Source organism: Microtus ochrogaster, chromosome 21, assembly GCF_000317375.1.
Source record: "Microtus ochrogaster isolate Prairie Vole_2 chromosome 21, MicOch1.0, whole genome shotgun sequence".
NCBI lineage: Eukaryota > Metazoa > Chordata > Mammalia > Rodentia > Cricetidae > Microtus > Microtus ochrogaster.
Genome location: NC_022022.1, coordinates 18,840,988 through 18,862,709, shown reverse-complemented (window position 1 = coordinate 18,862,709; position 21,722 = coordinate 18,840,988). Strand labels below are relative to the sequence as shown.

Genomic DNA, 21,722 nt, shown 5'->3' with positions numbered 1-21,722 from the left:
CTGAACTATCTCTATGGCCCCGGCTCCTTCTAACCCATCCTATGTTGTGCTGAACTATCTCTATGGCCCCGCTCCTTCTCATCCATCCTCTATTGTGAACATCCTTACTCTGATCATGGTCATTTGCGTGCTCTTATCAAAGAAGTACCAGATCTGGGGCCCCACTTCTTCCCAGGCTTTGACCAGCTTCCTAACTCGGTCCAGTTCTTCAAAAGTTGAGTTGGCCTAAAAATAGACACACAGAGAAAAAACAGAAGAAAAAGTGAGAAATAACCTTTAGTTCTATCTTCTACCTTTGCTATAAACATTTAATGGTTGGGCAAGGTTCCTCCTCCTCCTCTTCTTTTTAGCTTATTGTATTTTTATTTTAAGTATATGGGTGTTTTGTCTGCATGTATGTCTGTGTACCACATGCATGCCGTGTACCCATGGAAGCTAGAAGGGAGGATCAGATCTCTGGGAAATGAAGTTAGAGACAGCTATGAGCTGTCATGTGGATGCTGAGGATCAAACCCTGATCCTCTGGAAGAGTTCTCTTAACAGCCGAGCCATCTTCCCAGCCCACAAGATTCTTCTTGGAAGTGCCTTTTCTCCCCTAGAACACTGGCATTTCTCTGACTTCGGGATTGACAGAATCCGATTTGCTAGTTATCTCAGAGATACATGTAACACGATGTTATTGTTTCCAAGTCTCAGGAAGTTATATTTGGGATTCTAGTGAGCAAATATTCATCCTCCCCATCTTTGCCTGTTCTGGGAAGCCAGGGATCAGAGAATGGTGAACATTTCCATTAGGGATGGAAGTCACAGAGTGAGAAAGAAGCTCCATTGCAGGATGCTTCGAAGAGGGTGGGCCCAAGCAGGGGCACCAGAGGGAGGCATTCCTACCATGGCTGTGCATGGAGGAGGAAACCCAGCAGTCCATTTAGGGGAAAACAAGCAGGGGAGTCGCTGGCAAGAGCATATTTAAACACACAGACAGACAGACAGACACACACAGACACACACACACACACACACACACACACACACACACACACACACACACCACTGTCTTAGGGACTAGACCATCTGGGACCTCACATTCTTCAGTAGCCTTCGCACAGCAGGGGAATCTGGAGTAAAGAGGATTTTCCCCATCAGCAGTGGCTTTGCCGCCCTCCAGGCTATTTTGGTTAAAGGGTTTGACTCCAGGCTCTGGATCAAGGCATTACAAAAGGATGCTGTCAAGAGAGAAGGGACACATTTTTCAAAACTCCCCATTGCTCATAGCTAAACATAGTCATTAGTACATCAAATCACATGTTTAACTCTCATTCAGTCCCACACTGGAGGGTTTGAGAAATAATTTAAATTATTAGGCTGGATCCCCCCCCCAATAACAAGCTCATCATTAGTGACAGAAGGCCACAGTGCCCCCTGATAATTGCACCCACAGTGCCCCCTGATAATAGCCTCCAAGTGCCACAAAGGATGGGGTCTGCCTTGTGGTTTATTTGCTGAAAAGAAAGAGTTGAGAAGCCTGCTTGTGATTTTTGCAAGGGACCAAAGGGAGTGAAAGACCCCACAAGCCTCCCCACACTGGAATCTCAGTTTCAGTCTCAAGTAATTCCAAGTCTCTTAACTTGCTTCTCTTCTCTGTGTATGTAGCTGTTTCAGGGCCCAACTCATTTTGCTGTGTCTCTTGCTGTCTTTTTGTGATTTCAGAACCCACCCTACCCCAAAATAGTGAAAGTGAAGCAGACGACCTGCCCGGGGGCTTGCCAGCCTTGTTGACTTGCGGGGGTGGAATGGGGGGTGAGGGGTAAAAGGTGTGTGTGTGGGGGGGCTTGCCAGCCCTGTTGACTTGCCAGGACCCTATTGCCTTGAGCTTTGTTGTAACCAACTCTGGGTGGCCTCCACATCTATTGCTCTTCTCTTCCTCTAGAACTTAACCCCAGTCCCGTTACTCAGTGGGAATTGTCCAAGTGGGCTTGGGTACTTTCCATGGCTCCACGCTCCTCTGCTTGGGGAAAGAGAAGTTCTGGGAGAAATCCCCTTGCCCAAGGCCACTTAACAGGAGCAAGGAGAATCAACCCCAAGACTGCTATCCCACCCATCACTTTTCATATTAGTGCTTGTAGGTATGCGTGTGTGCAAGTGTGTATGCATGTGTAAGGATATGTATGGAGGCCATAGGACAGCCTAAGGTGTGCCATCCACCTTGTTGTATCACTAGCTGAGAACTTGGTAAGTAGGCTAGGTCAGCTGGCCAGCAAAGCCCCAATGTCTTCTTGTCTCAGTCCTCTGGTGCTGTGATTACAAGTGGGCACCATCATGCCTGGTTCACCCTTCCTTCCTTCCTTCCTTCCTTCCTTCCTTCCTTCCTTCCTTCCTTCCTTCCTTCCTTCCTTCTTTTTCATTTTGGTGGATTCCAGGGATTGAACTTGGGTCTTGTGTCGCATAGCAAGAACTTTAGCAACTGAGCCATCCGCCCAGCTTTCCCCCATCCCCAACCCACCATCTTAACCCACACCAGAGGCCAGTTTGCATACAGAACTCCAAAAACTTACTTGTTCTTTTGTCGTAAGAATAGGTGGGGTCTTTCCTTGTGAAATCAATCCCCAGGAAGGCTTTATAGTTATGGTCTTCATACCAGTTAAAGGAGAACACGCGAGAGCCTCCTCCTTCTGGGTAGCCACACAGGAGGTCAGACAGGATGCTCATCAGCTGGGTGAAGGTCTCAGGACCACTGTTCTGTAGGACAGGTCTGGTTACCCATAGCAAGTCTTGAACACTTGGCCGGTGAATAAACTAGGAAAAGGGAAAGACTTTGAATAATCCTTTTTTTAAAAAAAAAATTATTTTATTTCATGTACATTGGTAGGGGTTTTGTTTTAATTTTTATTTTATTTTATCCATTGGTATTTTTGCCTGCATGTTTGTCTGTGTGAAGGTATTAGATCTCCTGGAACTAGAGTTACAGAAAGTTGTGAGCTGCTACGCAGGTGATGGGAATTGAACCTGGGTCCTCTGGAAGAACAGCCAGTGCTCTTGAATGCTGACCCTTCTCTGCAGCCTCTACTCTGAGTAATCTTAAAACAGACAGAACCAAAGCTTCCTCATGTGTGTGTTTGATTTCCACATTTAAAGGAAACATATATATTCTCAGCAATTCTTAATCCGCCTGCAGAAAACAAAATGTGTTGTCATTTATCTGGGGACAAACATGAACACAAAATATATTACTATGTCTGCTTTCCTTTGTTTGGGTTTCTTGGAATTGTGTCCTTGGGGAAAATGCAGAGACTATATCAGCATAAGTTAGTTGTTATCCCATCAAGATGGAAATGCTGGGGGAAACAACCCTGGAAAATAAAATAATAGAGAAACCTTTGTTTCTGGAAATGAAAGGCCATGGCAAATTCCTGTGATCAAAAGTTTAGAATTTGGTGTTCTATATTTGTAAATTTTTTTAAGATTTATTTTTCCTTGTGTGTATGTATGTCTGTGTCTGCAGGTCGTGTGCATGCAGATGACCACGGAGACTAGAAGGCCGTGTCGAGTCTCCTGGAGCTGGGGTCACAGATGACCGGGAGCTACTATGTGAAGCTTGTTTCCGCTACAGGGTTGCTGGGAACTGGATCTCGAGTCCTCTGCGAGAGCAGCCAGCGCTCCTAACCACTGAGCCACTTCTTCAGCTCCTCAAGACATCTTACTAAGTTTATTTTATCACATGTGAGCTCTTCCATTCAACTGGACAGTGTGGCTTGTTCTCCCCGATCTGCACCCTCCTGTCGTGTGCGTGTGTGCACGTGTCCGTGTGTGAGAGAGAGTATGTTTTAAGATTCAAGCAAAGAGCTGGGCGTGGTGGTGCACGCCTTTAATTCCAACACTTGGGAGCCAGCCTGTTCTAGGAATTGAGTTCCAGGACAGCCAGGGCCATGCAGAGAAAACCTGTCTCGGAAAACAAAAACAAAAACAAAAACAAAGCAAGCAAACAAAAGAGACTTAAGCAAAGAACAGAAAATGTCTCCCTTATGGAAGAAAGTTCCAAATTCTGTGTCAACTAAGAGGGGCCTGGTGTCCCTTGCCCTTTCTATGGTGTCATCGTACCCACGGCATCATCCTGAAAAGGTAGATCTGTGATGCTGAGGACTAGACAGAGAGACACCGGCAAAATGTCCCGGTGACTTGGTCCCATGAGGCCACTTGGCTTTATTCTAGGGAAAATATAAAATAAAAACAATGCTGTGTTTATTCCCTGACCACACCTTACTATTCGCATTCTAAGGAACTTGGAAATTAAAAAACAAAAAAACCCAAAGCCATTAGGATCCAGCCAGGCGTGACGGAAAACATTCTCCCGCTTCTGTCAGCGATGTCGACCTGTGCTCTCTCTCTTTGTACACATGCCAACACTTGCTTTCCGAAACTGATGAGCACCGTGTGGAATCCACACAGTGAGTCACGTTTATAATCACCATCTATGCCTCAGTGAGAAAGTCAGAGCCTTAAACCGCTTCAGCAACCGCGGGTCTTATGACCAGAAGGGGTTATTATCATTATTATGTCGCTCATTTAATCAAAGCGCTCAGAAATGAAGGGCTGCATTGGGGGTCAAACGGTCTGATATCAGTTAATGTAAGCTGGGCCGTCTGCTTTAACCTAGTTCACAAGCGCTTAGACCTCTTATCTAAACAGGCAGAAAATATTCCGGGAGGCCCACACAGAATTCAAAGTGTTGATCTGCTTTAGGAAGGTATTTACATTCTCTGCTGACTTCACCGCCGTCATACGAACTTGAGTTCTTAAAATGCTGTGAGGAGAAATATGCTGGAGACTCGGCGCTGCAGCAGGTGGCCAGCAGGACGACGGGTCCTTCTCTCGCTCTGCCTGCCAAGCAGGGCTCCTGCTTTGCCCCGATTGAATTTAATTTTATAAATACAGACTCCAAGCATGTTATTTTCCAAGTTGGCTGAGCCTATGGTGGCTGGGAAAAATCAAAGGGGAAAAGCCCAGGGAAAATCACCTTTTCCATTTTGCTTCGCCTTCCATAAAAACTCATCACACTTAAAGAGAGTTGGCTGTTTCGTGCTTCTCATCTTGGTTGGCTGTGTATTCAAAAGGGCTCGTGGCTGTGGCTGTCTGTTCTCTCCCTTTCTCCATTATCAACCAGCTCTTAAGTGGAGGAAGCAATTTCTGTATTTGAGAAGTCTTATATAAGCAGATGTTAATTCAATTGTGTAACTATTTCATAAGACAACAGGAAAAAGTCACCCTGGAGGGGGAGGCGACTCCATGGAGGTAAAGCACTGAGAATTGTACCTGTTAGTATCATGTATGTGTTTGCTATTGTTGCAGGCCCTAGGAAGCCCTTCATAACTTTACAAGCCCACAACGAGCCATGCTACTGCAGACAAGCTGTTGGTTCCAGAGATCCTTAGGTTATTATTATATTATTATTATTATTATTTGATGGTCATTTTCTTTTCGCCTCCTACCTAGGAGCACAGATGGTTTGGAAGATGAGCAGATGCCTTTAAGTTGCTAGACTGGAAGAATAAATGAGTTTCTCCTTAACAGGTGAGAGGTACAATTAAAGTCCTTGTATAAGTGTGATTGAAATGGTATAAAGGCATGATAAGGGCTGGAGAGTTGGCTCGTAGGTTAAGAGCACTGGCTGATCTTCCAGAGGACCCAGGTTCAATTCCCAACAACCACATGGTGGCTCACAGCCATCTATAATGAGATCTGGTGTGGCTCTTCTGGCCTACAGGCATACATTATAAATAAATAAATCTTTTTTTTAATTTAAAGTTATAGTTAATGACATCGGGCCGCTTACCTTCTGCAATCTTGGTGACATATCAGATAATACTCCTGCCCAAAATCGCAAGTTGATACCTTGAGAACTGCTGTCTAGGAGTGTGGGAAGCTGTAATCAACAGAAAAAAAAAAATGTTTTTAATGTAGCTACAGTGTCGAGGAAATGGCTTAGTCTGTCACACAAGCATGAGGACATGAGTCTGATCCCCAGCACCCACATAAAATCTTGGCTTGATGACACAGACTTGTAACCCCAGGGCTGGGGAGCTAGATACTGGGGAATCCTCGGGACTTGCTGCACAGCCAGTGCAGACAAATTCAGAGAGGTGTGTCTCCAAGCACAAGACAACGAAGAGCAGCTGAGGAAGACATGTGATGTCCGCCTCCAGCTGTACACGTATGTGCACGCAGACACATCTATACATACACACACACACACACATACACACACTATCTGATTTTGTGCATACTGGTAAGCCATTTTTTCCCTCCCTAATTGTACTTCTGCAATGTTGCCTTCAGAAACAAAATTCTTTTATCCAAGCTCCTATTCCAAGTTTCCCTGCTGAGCTAGTCAGTCACAAAGAGTCTCCTGGTGACAGCAAATACACCAAAGTGACTCTGATTGCTGTTTTAATGACACCAAACAGGGCTCCCAGGGGAGGCAAACCAGCACAGCTGGTGGAGTGTGAAGACAGGCAGCATGGAGGGCACACATCTGTTCACCTCCAGACTCTGCAGGCCCCGCTAGGTTTTCTTCACCACTTATGTCTGTCCCCTTTGTGACCTTTCTGGGCAGGTTGTCACCCTTCCTCTGTTCACAAATACTCTCTCATGGAAGATTCCACCAATTCCACCGCTTTTCTTACAGAGCTAGTGCACACGAGTGAGAAGTTCCCCGGTCAAGTTCTCTAGCTGAGAGCCACATCTGGCTAGGGCTTGCCCGTGGGATAGCTCAGAACAGCTTCAGTATTTTCCACCTTGATTGGGAACACTAAAGTCCTCAGTTTAGTTGCTGGCAAGTCTTAGAGCCTGAAGCAAACCCCTTGATCACCAAGTTCAAGTCCTGGCTGACCTTATTCGCCAAGGCTTCAGAATGGAATTGACTCACAGACAGCCCGAACAGTCTTTCAGGACTGAGTTCTAAATGTTAAGACAATGGGTTTCAAGTTCAAGGGAGCACCTTGAGCGGCCTAGAGAGAGGCCCCGACAAAGCTTGAATTGCATCCTCCTTCAGCTATGTGTAGATCACCAGCCAAAAGCCTCAGCACTTTCATTCTGTAGGGTGGGTCTCCTGAGTGATGGTTGGACTGGTCTGGCTTGCATCAAGAGTTGAGAAGCAGGTAGTTAAACGTGAACCATTGAGTTCTTATCTCTGCCTTGTATCCTTGCCTTTCTTCCCATGGGAGGCAGGCTTTTTCTGCTCTGCTCTGACCACTGGGATGAGACACCTATCCTGCTGGGACTTCTTTTTCAAATTGCTTGTAAATAATTTTGATGGTAACAGATGCTGGGCAAGTCACTTTAGTCCCTGTTTTTGCAATGGGCTGATGGGATTGAGTTTAGTGGGTAGGCAGGGAGTAAGGATGTGAATAGGTCAAATCACATGTCAACAAATCCTGTCACTAATCTTGTCCATCTTCTCTCCTAAAAACCATGAGAGATAAGAAGGGACACACTTTTATTATTATTATTATTATTATTATTATTATTATTATTATTATTATCATCATCATCATCATCATCATCATCATCATCATCATCATCATCATCATTGAGGTCTTTTTTTCTTAAGACAAGGTTTTTTTTGTTTCTTAAGACAAGGTCTATATAGCCCTGACTGTCATGGGACTCACTACGTAGACCCCTGCCTCTGCCTCCCGAGTGCTGGGATTAAAGGCGTGCGCCACCACACCCAGCTGTCTTCTATTATTTCTAATGTATCTGTCTTTCCATTAGATCAGTGGGCTGCAACCTGCGGGTCATGACCCCCCCTTGGGAGGTCACACATCGGATCTCCTACACATCAGATATTTACATTATGGATTCATTACAGTGGCAAAATGACAGAGATGAAGTAACAATGGAAATAATGTCATGGCTGGGGTCATCACAACATGAGGGGCTGCATTAAAGGGTCGCAGCATCAGGAGGGCTGAGAACCGGTCACTGCCCTAGATTATGAACTCCTTAAACGTAGCAACAGGCTTTAGTTTTACATCTTCAGCTCGGGTACACATGACCCAAGGATATGTGTTGCATTAATGAACAGTAAACTAATCTTGCAGTGGAGAAACAGAATCTCCTGGGTTTTAGGTTCCAGGCATGGTGTCTCTGCCAGGGAAGGAGCAATCGGTTCCACTACTGGTGGCTGGGAAGGTGACACTTGAGCTGATAAAGGGGTGCAGTGATTGTGGGGATGCAGGAGGTATCTGTGCACTGAAGGGTGTGGGGAGTCTGGGATTCCAGGTGGAGCAAGGAATGTGAAGCCAGACTCCGAGAGTCAGCCTGGATCGCTAGCCTGATAAAAACAAGAGTAGGAATCTGGGGGAGAGGATGCCTGGGGCCAGGGCATGAGATGCATTTGTGTGTGTGTGTGTGTGTGTGTGTGTGTGTGTGTGTGTGTGTGTGTGTGTGTGTGTGTGTCTGTATCTGGTCAACACTTTCTTTTTTGATCTTGCTAATAATTGGATAATATCTATCTACCTCACATTTGCTAAGCCCTAGTGCACATGGTGTCCTAGCTGTGTTTTCTTTCCTAGTTCTTTTCTATAGGGATGATAAATAACGAGGAACTTGTGTTTTGGAGAAGCATTTACATCTCAGAATGATGCCCGGCTCCCAGGCAGCCCCACTCTGTATCTGTTCACCAACTTTTTAATTGATGTTGCTATAAATTATAAAATAATTTCCCCAGGGCTCACTTCTTCCTTGAATTCTTTTCCCATTATCAATCCCAATTCGTAAGACCTGTTCCTGCCAGAAGAGCCAGAAGAGGCTGCAACTTTATTTGAATGGAAGTGTGGAAACATTTCTAGGAAAACGGGTCAGGAACCAAAATGGCAAATAATACTAATACTATGCCGCACATCCCAGACTCCTGTATCACCAAGTTCTCTTAATATTTTCAATAACAAATAACTTCATGTCATAATTGGGTTTGGGACTGATAAATTGAGGTCAAGGCCAAATTAGACTTCTTAAGGAAGACTGGTTATGCAGATAGGGTTTGTGGCAGTGCGTGTCTTTGTTAATTGTGGTCCCTGATCAGTGAACCCTTACTTAAGCGATATAAGGTCCTCATCAGGGGCTCCTGAGACCTCTCTGTTAAGATTCTAGGAGGACAGGGGCTGGAGAGATGGTTCAGTGGTTAAGAGCACTGATTCCTCTTCCAGAGGACCCGGGTTCAATTCTCACATGAAGCTCACAGTTAACTGTCTGCAATTCTAGTTCCAGGAGACCCAACACTATGGCAAAAACACCAATGTACATAAAATATAAAAATAAATATTTTTTAAAAAAGATTCTAGGAGGACAGGGGCAGGAGAGGTGGCTCAGCAGTTAAGAACACTACCCTTGCAAAGGTCCTGAGTTCAATTCTCAGCAACCACATGGTGGCTCACAACCATCTGTAATGAGATCTGGTCCCCTCTTCTGGCCTACAGGCCTACATGTAGGCAAAACACTGTATACATAAATAAATAAATCTTTATTTAAACAAAAGATTCTAGGAGGACAAAATACATTCCTTTCCCTTAGAATATGCAATTTGTGTACCAGTGTAAAATAAAAGCATTATCAGCTCCTTAAACATCCTGATGATATTTACTGACTCAGTAGCAGTAAGTCCACCAGCACAGGAGAGGAGTGACCCCTATGGTTGACGGGGTTTTCCTAACCCAAAGGAGCCAATCTGGAAACAATATTCATTTCTAAGTTGAAGATAAACTCAACACACGAGTAGTTAGGTAGCACCAGATTTTAAAAATGCCGTTATGAGAATAACATGGTTTCTGGGAGCCACCGAATGATTCTGAAGTCAGGGGTGGGTAGCCTGTCTTGAAAGCATCTAGACCAGAAGCTAAGGGCAAGTGAAGCCATGGACAGACAGCCCCAGGCTGTTAGGTTCCTTTCCCAGCAGCTGCTACAGGAAGCCCAGATTTATCCGGGAGGGAAGTTGTTGCTGGGCAACTGGAAGACTGTGGATTTAAAGCATGTTTGTTGCAGCCTGACAGTTGTTAAGCATGGGATAAAAAGAGAGGAAGCTGCTTTGGTGCTGAGGGGGCAACCAGGAGAGGCGCCCTGCGTGCTAGGAAATGCGTCATGAGTGGAGAATTCGGACTCAGTCACAGGAGGGTGGGGGACATGCCAAACTGTCTCTACTGGGAGAGGTCATCCAGACGTGCCGTCTCCCGGCACTGGAAGGAACGGTGTCTAAAGGTCTGAGGCAGAGGGTGGGCTCTGGGGTACGCAAACAAACGAGTTAGGGAACTTCCCCGTTACACATCAGAAACTAGGCCTCGTCCCCTCCTGATGACTTCTGACTTCTGTTCTAGTGTCTGTTTCTGAGGAAAGCAGAGCTGAGCTTGGAATCCAGGGGCCAGTGAAAGGTCATTTTGTGAGACAGAGCTTCCTTTGGGGTCAGAGGAAGAAGCGGAGGGACCACTGCGGAGCAGATTGTATTGTCTTCCGCCACCCTCCCATTCTGTGTGTGTGCGCGCGCATGCATGCATGTATGTACAGGCCGGAGCACAACCTCAGGGGTCATTCCTCAGGCACCCTTTCATTAATTCATTAATTAATTAATTTTAGAATTTAAGACAGGGTCTTGAACCAGTTTGGAGCTTGCTAAGTATGCTAAGCTGTCTGGCCAGGGAGCCCTAGGAATACACTTTTCTCTGTCTCCCTAGTGCAGGGATTTATAAGCATGCATCATCATATCCGGCTCTTTTACACAGGTTCTAGGTATAGAACACAAGCCTTCATATTTATGGGCTAAACACATCACTGACTGACCTAGCTCCGCAGCCCATGACTTCACTATGGTATAAGCAAAATGTGTTTGGTTTCAGAGTATATTTCCAAACTTTTCTCTAATACAAATTTCATCCAACCTACATGAATAAGAAAGGGTTCTCTATAAAAAAAAAAAAAACACAAAACAGCAAGTTGGGTGTCAACCCATAGCCAGAAATCAGTCTCTGGGCCACTAGAGGATGCTTGTGTGTGCCAGCAGGTTGCCACAGTCAAGAGCCAATGCTGAGGCATTATGAAAAGAGCCAAGATCAATGCCAGCGACCAGCATAGCTTTTTACAACCATGCCTCTACCCAGGAGAGAGACACACCTGGCTGGGGCTGAGGCCAGGCTGCAGGCAACAGGGCAGGGTCCTGGGAGTCAGCCAGAGGGAGGCTGCCTTGGTGCTGAGATGCTCATGACACAGCTAAAAACTGTCCTGGACCCCAGATGGGAGGGTCACATCTGCTGGGATTATCTATCTGTCACCCCTGACATGGGGTCTACCTTATGACTGAATTCTGTTGGCATTCTAATTTTGTAACGTGGAAGTGAGTTTTCTGCCTCCTGCAGCTGGGTTTTAACTGTAAGTCCCTCCTGTGCCCAAACACAGACAGTGTCACTACAGCTCGGTGTCTGCCCAGTCTGAGCCGTGACGCGTGCATGTCGTGTGGTCCTGTCACTGTCCTGAGGGATCTTGGCCGGTGTGTAATAGATTTGGTGTGCATATGCATCCATGTAAGTGCTTCTGGGAGAAACAGACTTCTGTCATCCATGTTCCCATTTCAAATTTTAGCATGCCTTTAACTCTTGGGAACAACATCATCTTTGTTTTGCATATGAGACCCACTGGGGTATTTTTGTATTAGTGGTAGGTAGGAAGACATTTTAACCTGGGGTCTGGCTTCAGTGGTTCTATGAGTCCCCACACCCTCACATCTGTGGGAACTTACATTCCCTAGGGAAAGACTTGGAGCTGGTGTCAGATTCCCAAACATGATCCTAATCCATAAAAACAGTTCAGAGTCTCTTCTGTGCAGAATGGTGAAGTATCAGGAGCCAAACACCTTTTGAGAGTCCATCTACACTGGAGAAAACCTGTTATCTAACATGTGGGTAACACATATTGTAAGGACGTGACCTATACCGACTGAACAGAGGCAGGGACGCCAGGGCCGTCACCTGAACTAGCACTCTTCCCAGGGGCTGGCTTCTGTCCCCGGTCACTTTATCTTTGACCAGTTACGAATTCTTTCTTCCTCAATCGATAAAATTGCATCTGGCCTGTCCAAGAAAACAAGTTCTAGCCTACTGTATACAGCTGGAGCCTAGAAGAAATCAAGACAGACCAATGATGAGACAATCAGCCTAGTGTGTGTGTGTGTGTGTGTGTGTGTGTGTGTGTGTGTGTGAGTGTTTAAAAAAGAGCAAAAAAGCCTCTGTTCTTCTTTATTGAAATCTGTTTGCCGAGGGGACTGCCTAATAACCACTGATTTGGTAGATGTAGACAAACACTGTAAACCAGATACACCTAGTGTGACTTCATGGTTTTAAAACCCCATTTCTGGATGAGTTTTGTTTCTGCCTGCCACCCCCCCCCCTCTCTCTCTCACACACACACACACACACACACACACACACACACACACACACACACAGTTGCCTGCACTGTGCTTCGATTTCTTTCTTCCTAAAGTAGTAGAAAGTTATAGGAACACAGCAGTGTGTGGAAGGGGATCAGGAGGTAAAGTCACTCAATGAGACGCTACTGTAAAACCCAGGAGACAAGGGGTTTTCTCAGAAAATTGTAGGTAGCAAAAAGCCACTTGAAAATTGGAACACTTAGTTGAAATTTAACGAACTGCAGCCAGTGACCCCAGGGAGCAGAAAGCAGGGCCAGCTCTCACCAGGGGATAGGCAGTCCACCCCTGTTTATTCCCGGTGACTCAGGAATTCAGCGAGCAGAGCCAAGAGTGAAGCGGACACGGACAGGAGCGTGTAGTCAGGACCCCCAAGACTGTGTCTTTTCTTCTCAGGAATGCAGTGTTCAGCCAGGACACAGTCACAGGGACACGAGTACAATGGAGTCAGAAAAGTCACAGCGGCATAGAGGGCGAGGGAGAAGGGAGAAAAAGCCAAAATTGTGCTACAGCAGGAACATTTACAGAGGGGAAACTGTGAACCCCAAAGCCAGCTTTCCTCCTCCGCACACAGCCATGGAGAAGGGGGAAGGGAGGAAACTCAGATTTCCCGGCCGGCCGGCTGAATGGCAGGTCTTAGTGCCCACCTCAGTTCCACAAATAAACATTCAAAGCTGCCGGGACAGACTTGCTTCTCAGCAAGCTTTCAAAGCAGCGCAACAGAGCGGGAGAGAAAACAGGAAGGCTGGGGGTTGGGGGCCAGAAAACGGGATGGATGTAGGAGAGACGGAAGGGGCATGCGCAACCTGGGCCAGATCAGATGGGAAAGCGCCCAACCCCTCACCCGAAACTGACTGAAGTACTAAAGTGACGCGGGAGGTTTTTTTTAATGAGGTGCGAACATTTCAGGTATGCTGGCAGTAACGATGCCCTGGGCCCAGCTCAGCTCTGAGGTTTTGGGTCTCAAGTTGCCAGCAGTTAGCCTGAAAAAGCCCCAGGTGAAGATGAAGAAAGTCTTCAGGCTTCAGAGTTGGGGGTGAAACCAAGAGAGGCTACACCTTGGAGAAAATCCAACCCCCTGATTTGTTACGTGCTTCCTCGCCCACCTAGGTCACCAGCCATGTGTGCGTGCATGAGTTCATGAAAGAGAACGCGTGCAAACTGTGTGTGTGTGTGTGTGTGTGTGCGCGCGCGTGCGCGCGTGCGAGAGAGAGAGAGAGAGAGAGAGAGAGAGAGAGAGAGAGAGAGAGAGAGAGAGAGACACTCTGGGAGTGGGTCGGGTGGAGAACTACATTCGGATTATTTGAAGATGACAACATTTAGTTCTGACCTCCAAAGGACAGAGGAAAAACACAGCTGGTCCCAGTTGGTGCTAACTCCCACTAAGTTCCCTTGGCTCCGCAGATTCCCAGGTCTGGAGGTTGCTCCCACCCTCCCCCACCCTTGCTCTGTACCCAGCAGGGGCAGGTGCCTTCACAGTGGTTTACTGAAATTTTTCCTCTTTCTTTGTTAATGAGAACTGACTTGGCATTTAATAAAACCTTATTTATATAAGGGCTACGTGTGCACAAGAAACAGGCCAGCAAAGGGGCCGGCCCAGCACTCCCACGCCAGAACGCCAGTGGCTGGGCGCCAACCAGCTGCAATAACAGCCAGGCCACAGAGGCTAGCCATGCTCCTCCAGGGGGCCGCTGGGGGCTGCCCAGGCCACCCTGTGCCTGCCTGGGGATCATTTTCTTAAAACCACTCCCAGGATGGGTACAGGAAGCAATGAAAGCCAAATCTCATTTAATGCTTGCTCTTTCTTTAAAGTTTTTTTTATTAGTAATTTATTTGCTTTTAATGTTTAGCTGCCCTGGTCATTTGTCCCAGGAAAGGCACACTTCAAGGGCACCAGATGACTACCGAGGTGTTTGCTCTCTGCTAGGAGGTCACGTGCTCTGTTTCAGTCAGTTCATTCCTCACCAGGACCAGAGCAGGGATGAGGAGGACGGCTGCGGCTGCAGCTGCGAGCAAGGAGGTCTTTGAGGCGGCCTGATGCCGCCCACTGGGGTGTGCTCCTTCGGCCTCTGCAGCTCTCTTTAAGAGAAAGAGCAGACGGAACATCTCTACAGCGCTCTGTTCCTGAAACCTAGAGGTGTTTGGGGTACGAGGATTACTGTTTGGTCTACAGAAACCGAGATTGTAAAGCCAAACTCTTTTGTTCAAGGTTATAATTTTTGACCCTGACCGGACTTTGGAATTATCTGGGAAGCTCTGGAAAATACTGAAGCACGCAGGTTGCACCCTGTGCTAACTGACTCAGGATCTCTGGGCTCGGAATCGGGGGGGCTAGTTTGAGATAGTAGCCTTTAGTCTAGGCTGGCCTTAAACACCTCATGGAGCCAAGGGTGACCTTAGGTTTCTAATCCTCCTACCTTCACCTCCCCAAACACTGGGATTATAGGTGTAGCCTACCATGGCCAGTTTTATGCCATGTTGGGAATCAAACCTGGGGCCTAATTAGGCATGTTAGCTGAGAACTCTACAACTGAACCACATGTGTAGCTGTTGAAGCCTTCCCAGTGGTTCGACGTACAGCTAGGCCAAGGACTGCTGTTCTCAGGGACAAATACTCTGTAGCTGGGCTTTCTAAGATGAGCGGCCATGAATAGGTTTGTTGGGTTGTTTGTGGGTCGAGAGTAAGAGGCTCAATGTTGGCACCGTAACCTCAGCCCAGCGCCTGTCCCCTGTAGGTACCCGTTGCAGCCGTGGGCACATGGGCAGAGGGTAAACGAGTCCCTTGGGTCCATCTAAGTCAGTGAGGGCAACTGGTGAAACTTCTCATTTCCAAACTTAATATAGGGCAGAATGAAGACTTCCTGGTCTTTCTCGTTTGATAAGTAAACACTCAGGTCAGTGGCCCCAGCTTGGGGTGAGCTACAGCTTGCATCTTGAGTGTCACACAAAGGCCCGTCTATTAAAGGCATGGTCTCCATCTTGACACTAGTGGGAGGTGGTGGAAACCTGCAAGGGACAGGGCCTAGCGGGAGGTCTTTAGGCTACTGGGAGGTCTGGCATAGAAGGGGAGAGTGGGAACCCCAAGCCCTTCCCCGTGTTCTCCTGTGCTTCCTGGCCAAGAAATGAGTGGGTTGTTACAACGTGTGTTCTGCCGCAAGACACGGCCTCAATACAGGACCAAAGTGATGAGGTCTATCAGCAACAGACTGGAGTCTCTGAAACTGTGAGCCAAGGGGGACCGTTTCTCTGTGTGATTGAGATATGTGTTACAGTAATGCAGAACTAACAGAAGGTCTAGTCACTAAAGGATAATTTTAACCAGATGCAAAATCTTATCTGGCTATATCCAGGACGAGCTGAATTGAAGACCACGCCCCAGTGCAGACCAAGTGTTGCCTTGTTGTCTGCTGTAGGACAGAGATGTTCAGGCCACAGGCTCTTAATTCTCCCCACAGTGTGGGAAGCATCAAGACCATCTCTGGGATCCTAGACATTTTGTGATAACTCTTCAGGTCCTGACACCTTTTATGTACTTTGGAGACCCACCCTCAATGAGCTGGGAAAACTGCAGAATAACTTCCAAGGGAAACTCAAAATAAACTCTGCCAGAAACAACAAGGCCTATTTTATTTTAACTCTGTTACAGGAAGGGCCCCTTGTTCATCCCAGCCATCTGGCTAGTTTAGCCCCAAAATAACCACACAGAAATTGTATTAATTAAAACACTGCTTGGCCCATTTGCTCTAGCCTCTTACTAGCTAACTCTCACATCTTGATTTAACCCATTTCTATTAATCTGTATATCACCATGTGGCAGTGGCTTACCAGGAAAGATTCAGTATGTCTGACTCTGGCGGCTCCATGGCGGCTCTCTCTGTCTCTGCTTTCTTCCTCCCAGCATTCAGTTATATTTTCCCCGCCTACCTAAGTTCTGCCCTATCAAAAGGCCAAGGCAGTTTCTTTATTCATTAACCAATGAAAGCAACACATAAACAGAAGGACCTCCTACACCATGACTCATTTTAGAGAATTCATCTGACTTTTTTTTCTTCTCCTTTCTTTCTTTCCTTTTCTGTGTATCCCGCCCCCCGACCCCAAGACAAGGTCTCTTGCATCCTAGGCTAGCTGAAGATGACTATGGACATCTGGAATTCCTGCTCCCACCTCCAGAGTGCTGGGATTACAGATGTTTACATGTGCTAAGGATCCAGCCCTGGCTTTGTGCATGGAAGGCAAGTACTCTTATCAACTTGGCAACAACCCTGTCTCAATCTAAAAGACAAGCTGAGAACAAGAGAGACCAAGAACAAGAGTGAGAGAGAGAGAGAGAGTGAGGAGTGAGAAAGTGAGAGAGAGAGAGAGAGAGAGAGAGAGAGAGAGAGAGAGAGAGAGAGAGAGTGAGTTTTCTGGGATTTGAGAAAGCCACCATAAAGACAGACAAAATGTGAACTCTGAAATCAATAACTAATTCCAGAATATCTCAAAAATAAACTTAGTGATTCACATTCCTCATGGCACAGTTTCAGAAATTAAAATATAGGCCAAAAGAAATACATAATTAGGTGCTAAAAGCAGTCCGTCTTTTCTAAAGGACTCTAATGAATATTCCTAAAAGTGTGGCCTCTGGGGACCCCCACCAAAATCTCCTGAGCAATGACGCAGCTCCCTACTAGCAAGACTGGAGGCTTGGACTTGCATGTTTCAGCAACCTCTGATGACATCATGCGTCCTAAAGTTTGACCCCTCTGTGCCCCACCACATCCTTCCAGCAAGGGAGGAGGAGACCCTCGTGGGCTCTGGGAGTCTGGACTACAGTTTTAGAGGAGAAATCTGGGTTTAGTGATCCAGTCTTTCCAAAATGTTGAGATTACGAATTTCCTATTTTTTTTCTATCTACAAAGAGCGTCTTTGGGGGCAAGTACAGGTCCATAGGAAGGAGCTCGACCCACCCATTCACTGAAATTTATGAACGCTTTGTACAGTATTTTTCTCTCCATCTTTTCCTATTATTTTAGACATAGATGTGTTCAACCTGTGGCTCACAGGTGGCAGGTTCTCCAAGACAGCTATGAAGGACCTCCAATACACCTGCAGATGACAATGCCATGTCACCGGGTCTAGACACCCCTGGAAGCAACATCCTTATTGTACACATGAACATGAGGACCAGTGTGAAGTTAGTGTCTTTTGTCTGTAACCATGGGCAAGGAATTCCCTGGTCTACAGGTGATGGAGAACACATGTTTCATAGTTGGACAAACACCTCCCACATCCCATGCTGAGGGGTGAACTAGTGTGGGATATATATCTGTATACTGTAAATATGCTTTATTGCCACTGGATAATAAAGAAGCTGCTTTCAGCCAATGGCTTAACAGAATATAGCCAGGCTGGAAAAGATATATATAGAGAGTAGATGGAGTCAGAGAGAAACCATGTAGCTGCCAGAGGAGAAAGATGCGAGCTGTTAACTGGAATCTTTCTGGTAGGCCATGAGCCTCATGGTAAAATATAAAATAATAGGAATGGGTTAATTTAAGATGTAGGAGCTTGTTAGGAATATGCTAGAGTCATTGGCCAAGCTGTGTTGCAATTGATATAGTTTCTGTGTGAATATTATTAATTTTGGCCAGGGTGGCCAGGAACGAATGAACAGCCTCCGTCTACAAATGGGCACCACAAGAGCTAGCTAGTAATATGCTTACACCATTGGCCAAACAGTATTGCAACAACATAGTTTCTGAGTGATTATTTGGGTCTAAATGACTGGGAGATGAACCAACACCCTCCAACAAAAGTGAACTTATCTCCTTCCCCTTGCTACTGTCCTAGAAGGAGGTTGTTTTCTCTTGGGTGCTAGGATTTTGGAGCATCCCCAAGGTTTGTCATAGCATCAAGCTCACACCTTCTCCAGTGCCAGTTCCCGGGTGGCCTGCCTGCTCCCGGAATCCTCTACAAGTTGGGAGCACATAACCCTTTCCTTACCACACGGAAGAGTTTGAAGAAGTCCACGTTGGCATACAGAGTGTCTTCTATCCACTGTAGGGGGGCCTGCCTGCTCCCGGAATCCTCTACAAGTTGGGAGCACATAACCCTTTCCTTACCACACGGAAGAGTTTGAAGAAGTCCACGTTGGCATACAGAGTGTCTTCTATCCACTGTAGGGTCATCTGGGAGAGGGGGCACAGGGCATCCCGCACGGTCTGTGCCCCCCAACGCTGGCTGAAGATGATGAACCGCTGCAAGAGGGCCTCACTGCAGGCAATGTTCTTCAGTTCCAAGTCTGGGACTCCATAGGCAAACTGTAGGGAGGAGAAAAGATGCTGGAAAACTCCTTGTAGGGAAATATTACCACCCTTCTGAACAAAGATGCCACATCCTGACCCACAGGCCAATCACATTTCACGACAAATAGGAAGGGCAGATAAGTCTGCTGGCTAGTTGGTTTAAAACACACAGACTAGCCAGGCCATGGCGGCACGCGCCTTTAATCTCAGCACTTGGAAGGCAAAGGCAGGCTAATCCTTGAATTCGAGGCCAACCTGGTCTACAGAGTTCCAGGACAACCAGGGCTACACAGAGAAACCCTGTCTTGAAAAATCAAAAACAAAACAAAAAGACACAGAGATTATTTGAATCCTCCAGGTGGGTTTATCATCACACAGGGACTTGGAAGCATGAGAAGGCAGAAGAAGCAGGACCAGAGTGCTATGGCGGGCGGGAGAAAGCCTTGACAGGCCACTTCTCGTCTTGCAAGTGGAAGGGACCTCATCCAAGGAACGTGCACCCTCCGTAGAAGATGGGTAGGTGAGAAAACAGGCTTTCCTTCAGACAGCCCAGTAGAGAATGTGACTTAATGGCCCCTTGGCATTCAGACTTCTGACCTCGAGAATCATAAGATAATAAAACTGTGCTGTCCTAAGCCTTTAAGTCTGTGATCATTTGTAACAGCGGTAATAAAAATCTAAACCCTCCCTCAAAGCTCGCTTTATCAGAAAACTGTTCCAAATTGAGAGATCACTTTGAAAGGGATGCTAACGTGCCATCGAGACCGTCTCCCAGTGGCAGAAGTGGGGGAGTGGTGAAAACACATTTATAACGACCTTGGCCGGCTTCCTCTCCTCACTAGATTTACCACGTAAGAATATCAGATGCCCAGCTCAGTTTGGTTTCGGTTTTGTTATTGCTTTTCGTTTGCTTGATTATTTGAGGCAGAGTCTCGCTCTAACCCAGGCTGACCTGAACTCACTCTGTAGCCTAGGCAATTTTTCTATTTCAGTATCCTGACATTACAGGAGTAAGCCATCTCACCTGGCACAGATAAAATTAATTTGAATTTCAAATAAAGAACAAGTAACTTTTTGTTTGTCTCAATCGATCCCAAAAAAGAGCATAATTATGCTGAAATTTTTCTTTATGTTTATCTGAAATTCAGAATCAAATATATAACCTGCATATTACCACAGTCCTAGGCCTAGATAGCCCACATCGCACACCTCCTAGAAGCTCACAGACAATGACTTGGAACATCACAGCTATGGTGGCCTCCATGGCCCAGACGGAAAAGAAGAGGTCCCAACCCTGGCCAGGGCTTCTTGGTTGCCTGGAGTGTTCCCGAGCATCCTAGACTTCCAGGCTCTGTACCGTGAATAAATTCATAAGACTGGGCCCTGAAGACACCAGGAGGCTTTCAGTCACACAGATCTCCACGCTGGCAGACAGAACAGACATGGGCTCTCTTATTCCCGTGGAAATGTTGAGACCATACTGTCCCTCCATGAGGTGCAGGCTGATGGTGGATCAGCTGTAGTCAGTCTCAGGGCCTGTAGTGGGGGCGTCCCCACAGATCATTCTGCCTTTGCCCCACCTCCCTTCTGATCCCTGGGTAAAATCCCATCCTCTCTCTAAACAGAGGCTGAAACCCTTCTCTTATGTCTATTTGTCTGATCCTCTCACATTCCGAGGAGGGAACTGAAGGAACAGGGACCAGACAACAACATACAGAAGTATTAGCTCATGTCTTAGTTTGCTTTTAACGGCTGCGATAGGAAACCATGACCAAAAGCATCCTGGGGAGGGAAAGGTTTATTTGATTTTATAGTTTACAGTCCATCATGAGCGGAAGTCAGGACAGGAACTCGAGGCAGGAAGTTGGAGAGGGGAAATGAAGCAGAAGTCATGGAACAGTGCCACTTACTAGCTTGTTCTACGGCTTGTTCAGCTTGCTTTCCTATACACCCCAGGACCACCGGCCCAAGATGACATTGCCCACAGTAGACAGGGCCCTTCCACATCAATCAGCAATGAAGAAAATGCTCCACAGACTTTCTTACATGCCAATATGACAGGGACTGTCTAAGTCAGGGTTACTACTGCTTGATAAAACACCGTGATGAAAGTGACTTGGGGAGGAAAGGGAAGGATTTGTTTGGCTTACACTTCCACATCACAGTCCATTATAGAAGAAGTCAGGACAAGAGTTCAAACAGAGCTGGAACCTGGAGGCAGGAACTGATGCAAGGGCCATGGAGGGGCGCTGCTTACCGACTTGCTCTTCGTGGCTTGCTCAGCCTGCTCTCTTAGAACCCAGGACCACCAACCCAGGGATGGCAGCACCCACAATAGGCTGGGCCCTCCTCCATTGATAACTAATTTTAAAAAAATGCCCTACACAGAACAGCTAACAAATAGGGTTGCCCCAAAGCCCCCACTCAATTCTCTCAACGTTATTCACTGGACTCCTATTGTTCAGGGACCAGGATAGTGATCGGAGCTTTAGAGGTGAGTAATACAGGCACTTCTGTCCTTTGAAGAGCTCCCTAACTAGCTGGAAATATGGGCATTTTGATAGCTTAAGTATACGATAAAATAGAGCAAAGCTAGACCACCAGAGGAGAATCAGAAACGTCAGTCAGGGCTGAGATAAAGCACAGCGACAGAATACCCACCAAGTTGTGTGGCACTCTGGGTTCAAACCTAATATAGAAGAAAGTTAGAAAGAAACACAGAGGGGGAGAGGGAGAGAAAGTAGGGAAGAGAGAGCAAAAGGATAGCCCATGAAAGTTTCTAAAATTTACAGGGCAGGGTGTGCATGTCTGGCCTATAATTCCAGCACTCAGGAGGTGGAAGCAGAAAGATCAGACATTCAAGGTCATCCTCAGCTAATAGTGAACTTGAGGTCAACATGGCTCTATGGCAGCTTGTCACAAAACCAACAACGACAAAGTATTGGGTGCTCATTAAGTATTTATTTTGGGTC

General features: G+C 46.5%; 1 protein-coding gene across 1 annotated transcript in view; it reads right to left on the bottom strand.

Annotated features, from left to right (window-relative positions):
* Abca4 (ATP binding cassette subfamily A member 4) overlaps window positions 1-21,722 on the bottom strand; it is a 128,534-nt gene that overhangs the window by 84,828 nt on the left and 21,984 nt on the right. The window contains exons 6-10 of the mRNA XM_005357217.3: window positions 18,568-18,765; window positions 5,828-5,917; window positions 2,553-2,793; window positions 1,084-1,223; window positions 109-225 (exon numbers count right to left, since the gene is read on the bottom strand). Of these exons, the coding sequence (XP_005357274.1) occupies window positions 109-225; window positions 1,084-1,223; window positions 2,553-2,793; window positions 5,828-5,917; window positions 18,568-18,765 (786 nt within the window). The remainder of the gene's footprint in view (window positions 1-108; window positions 226-1,083; window positions 1,224-2,552; window positions 2,794-5,827; window positions 5,918-18,567; window positions 18,766-21,722) is intronic.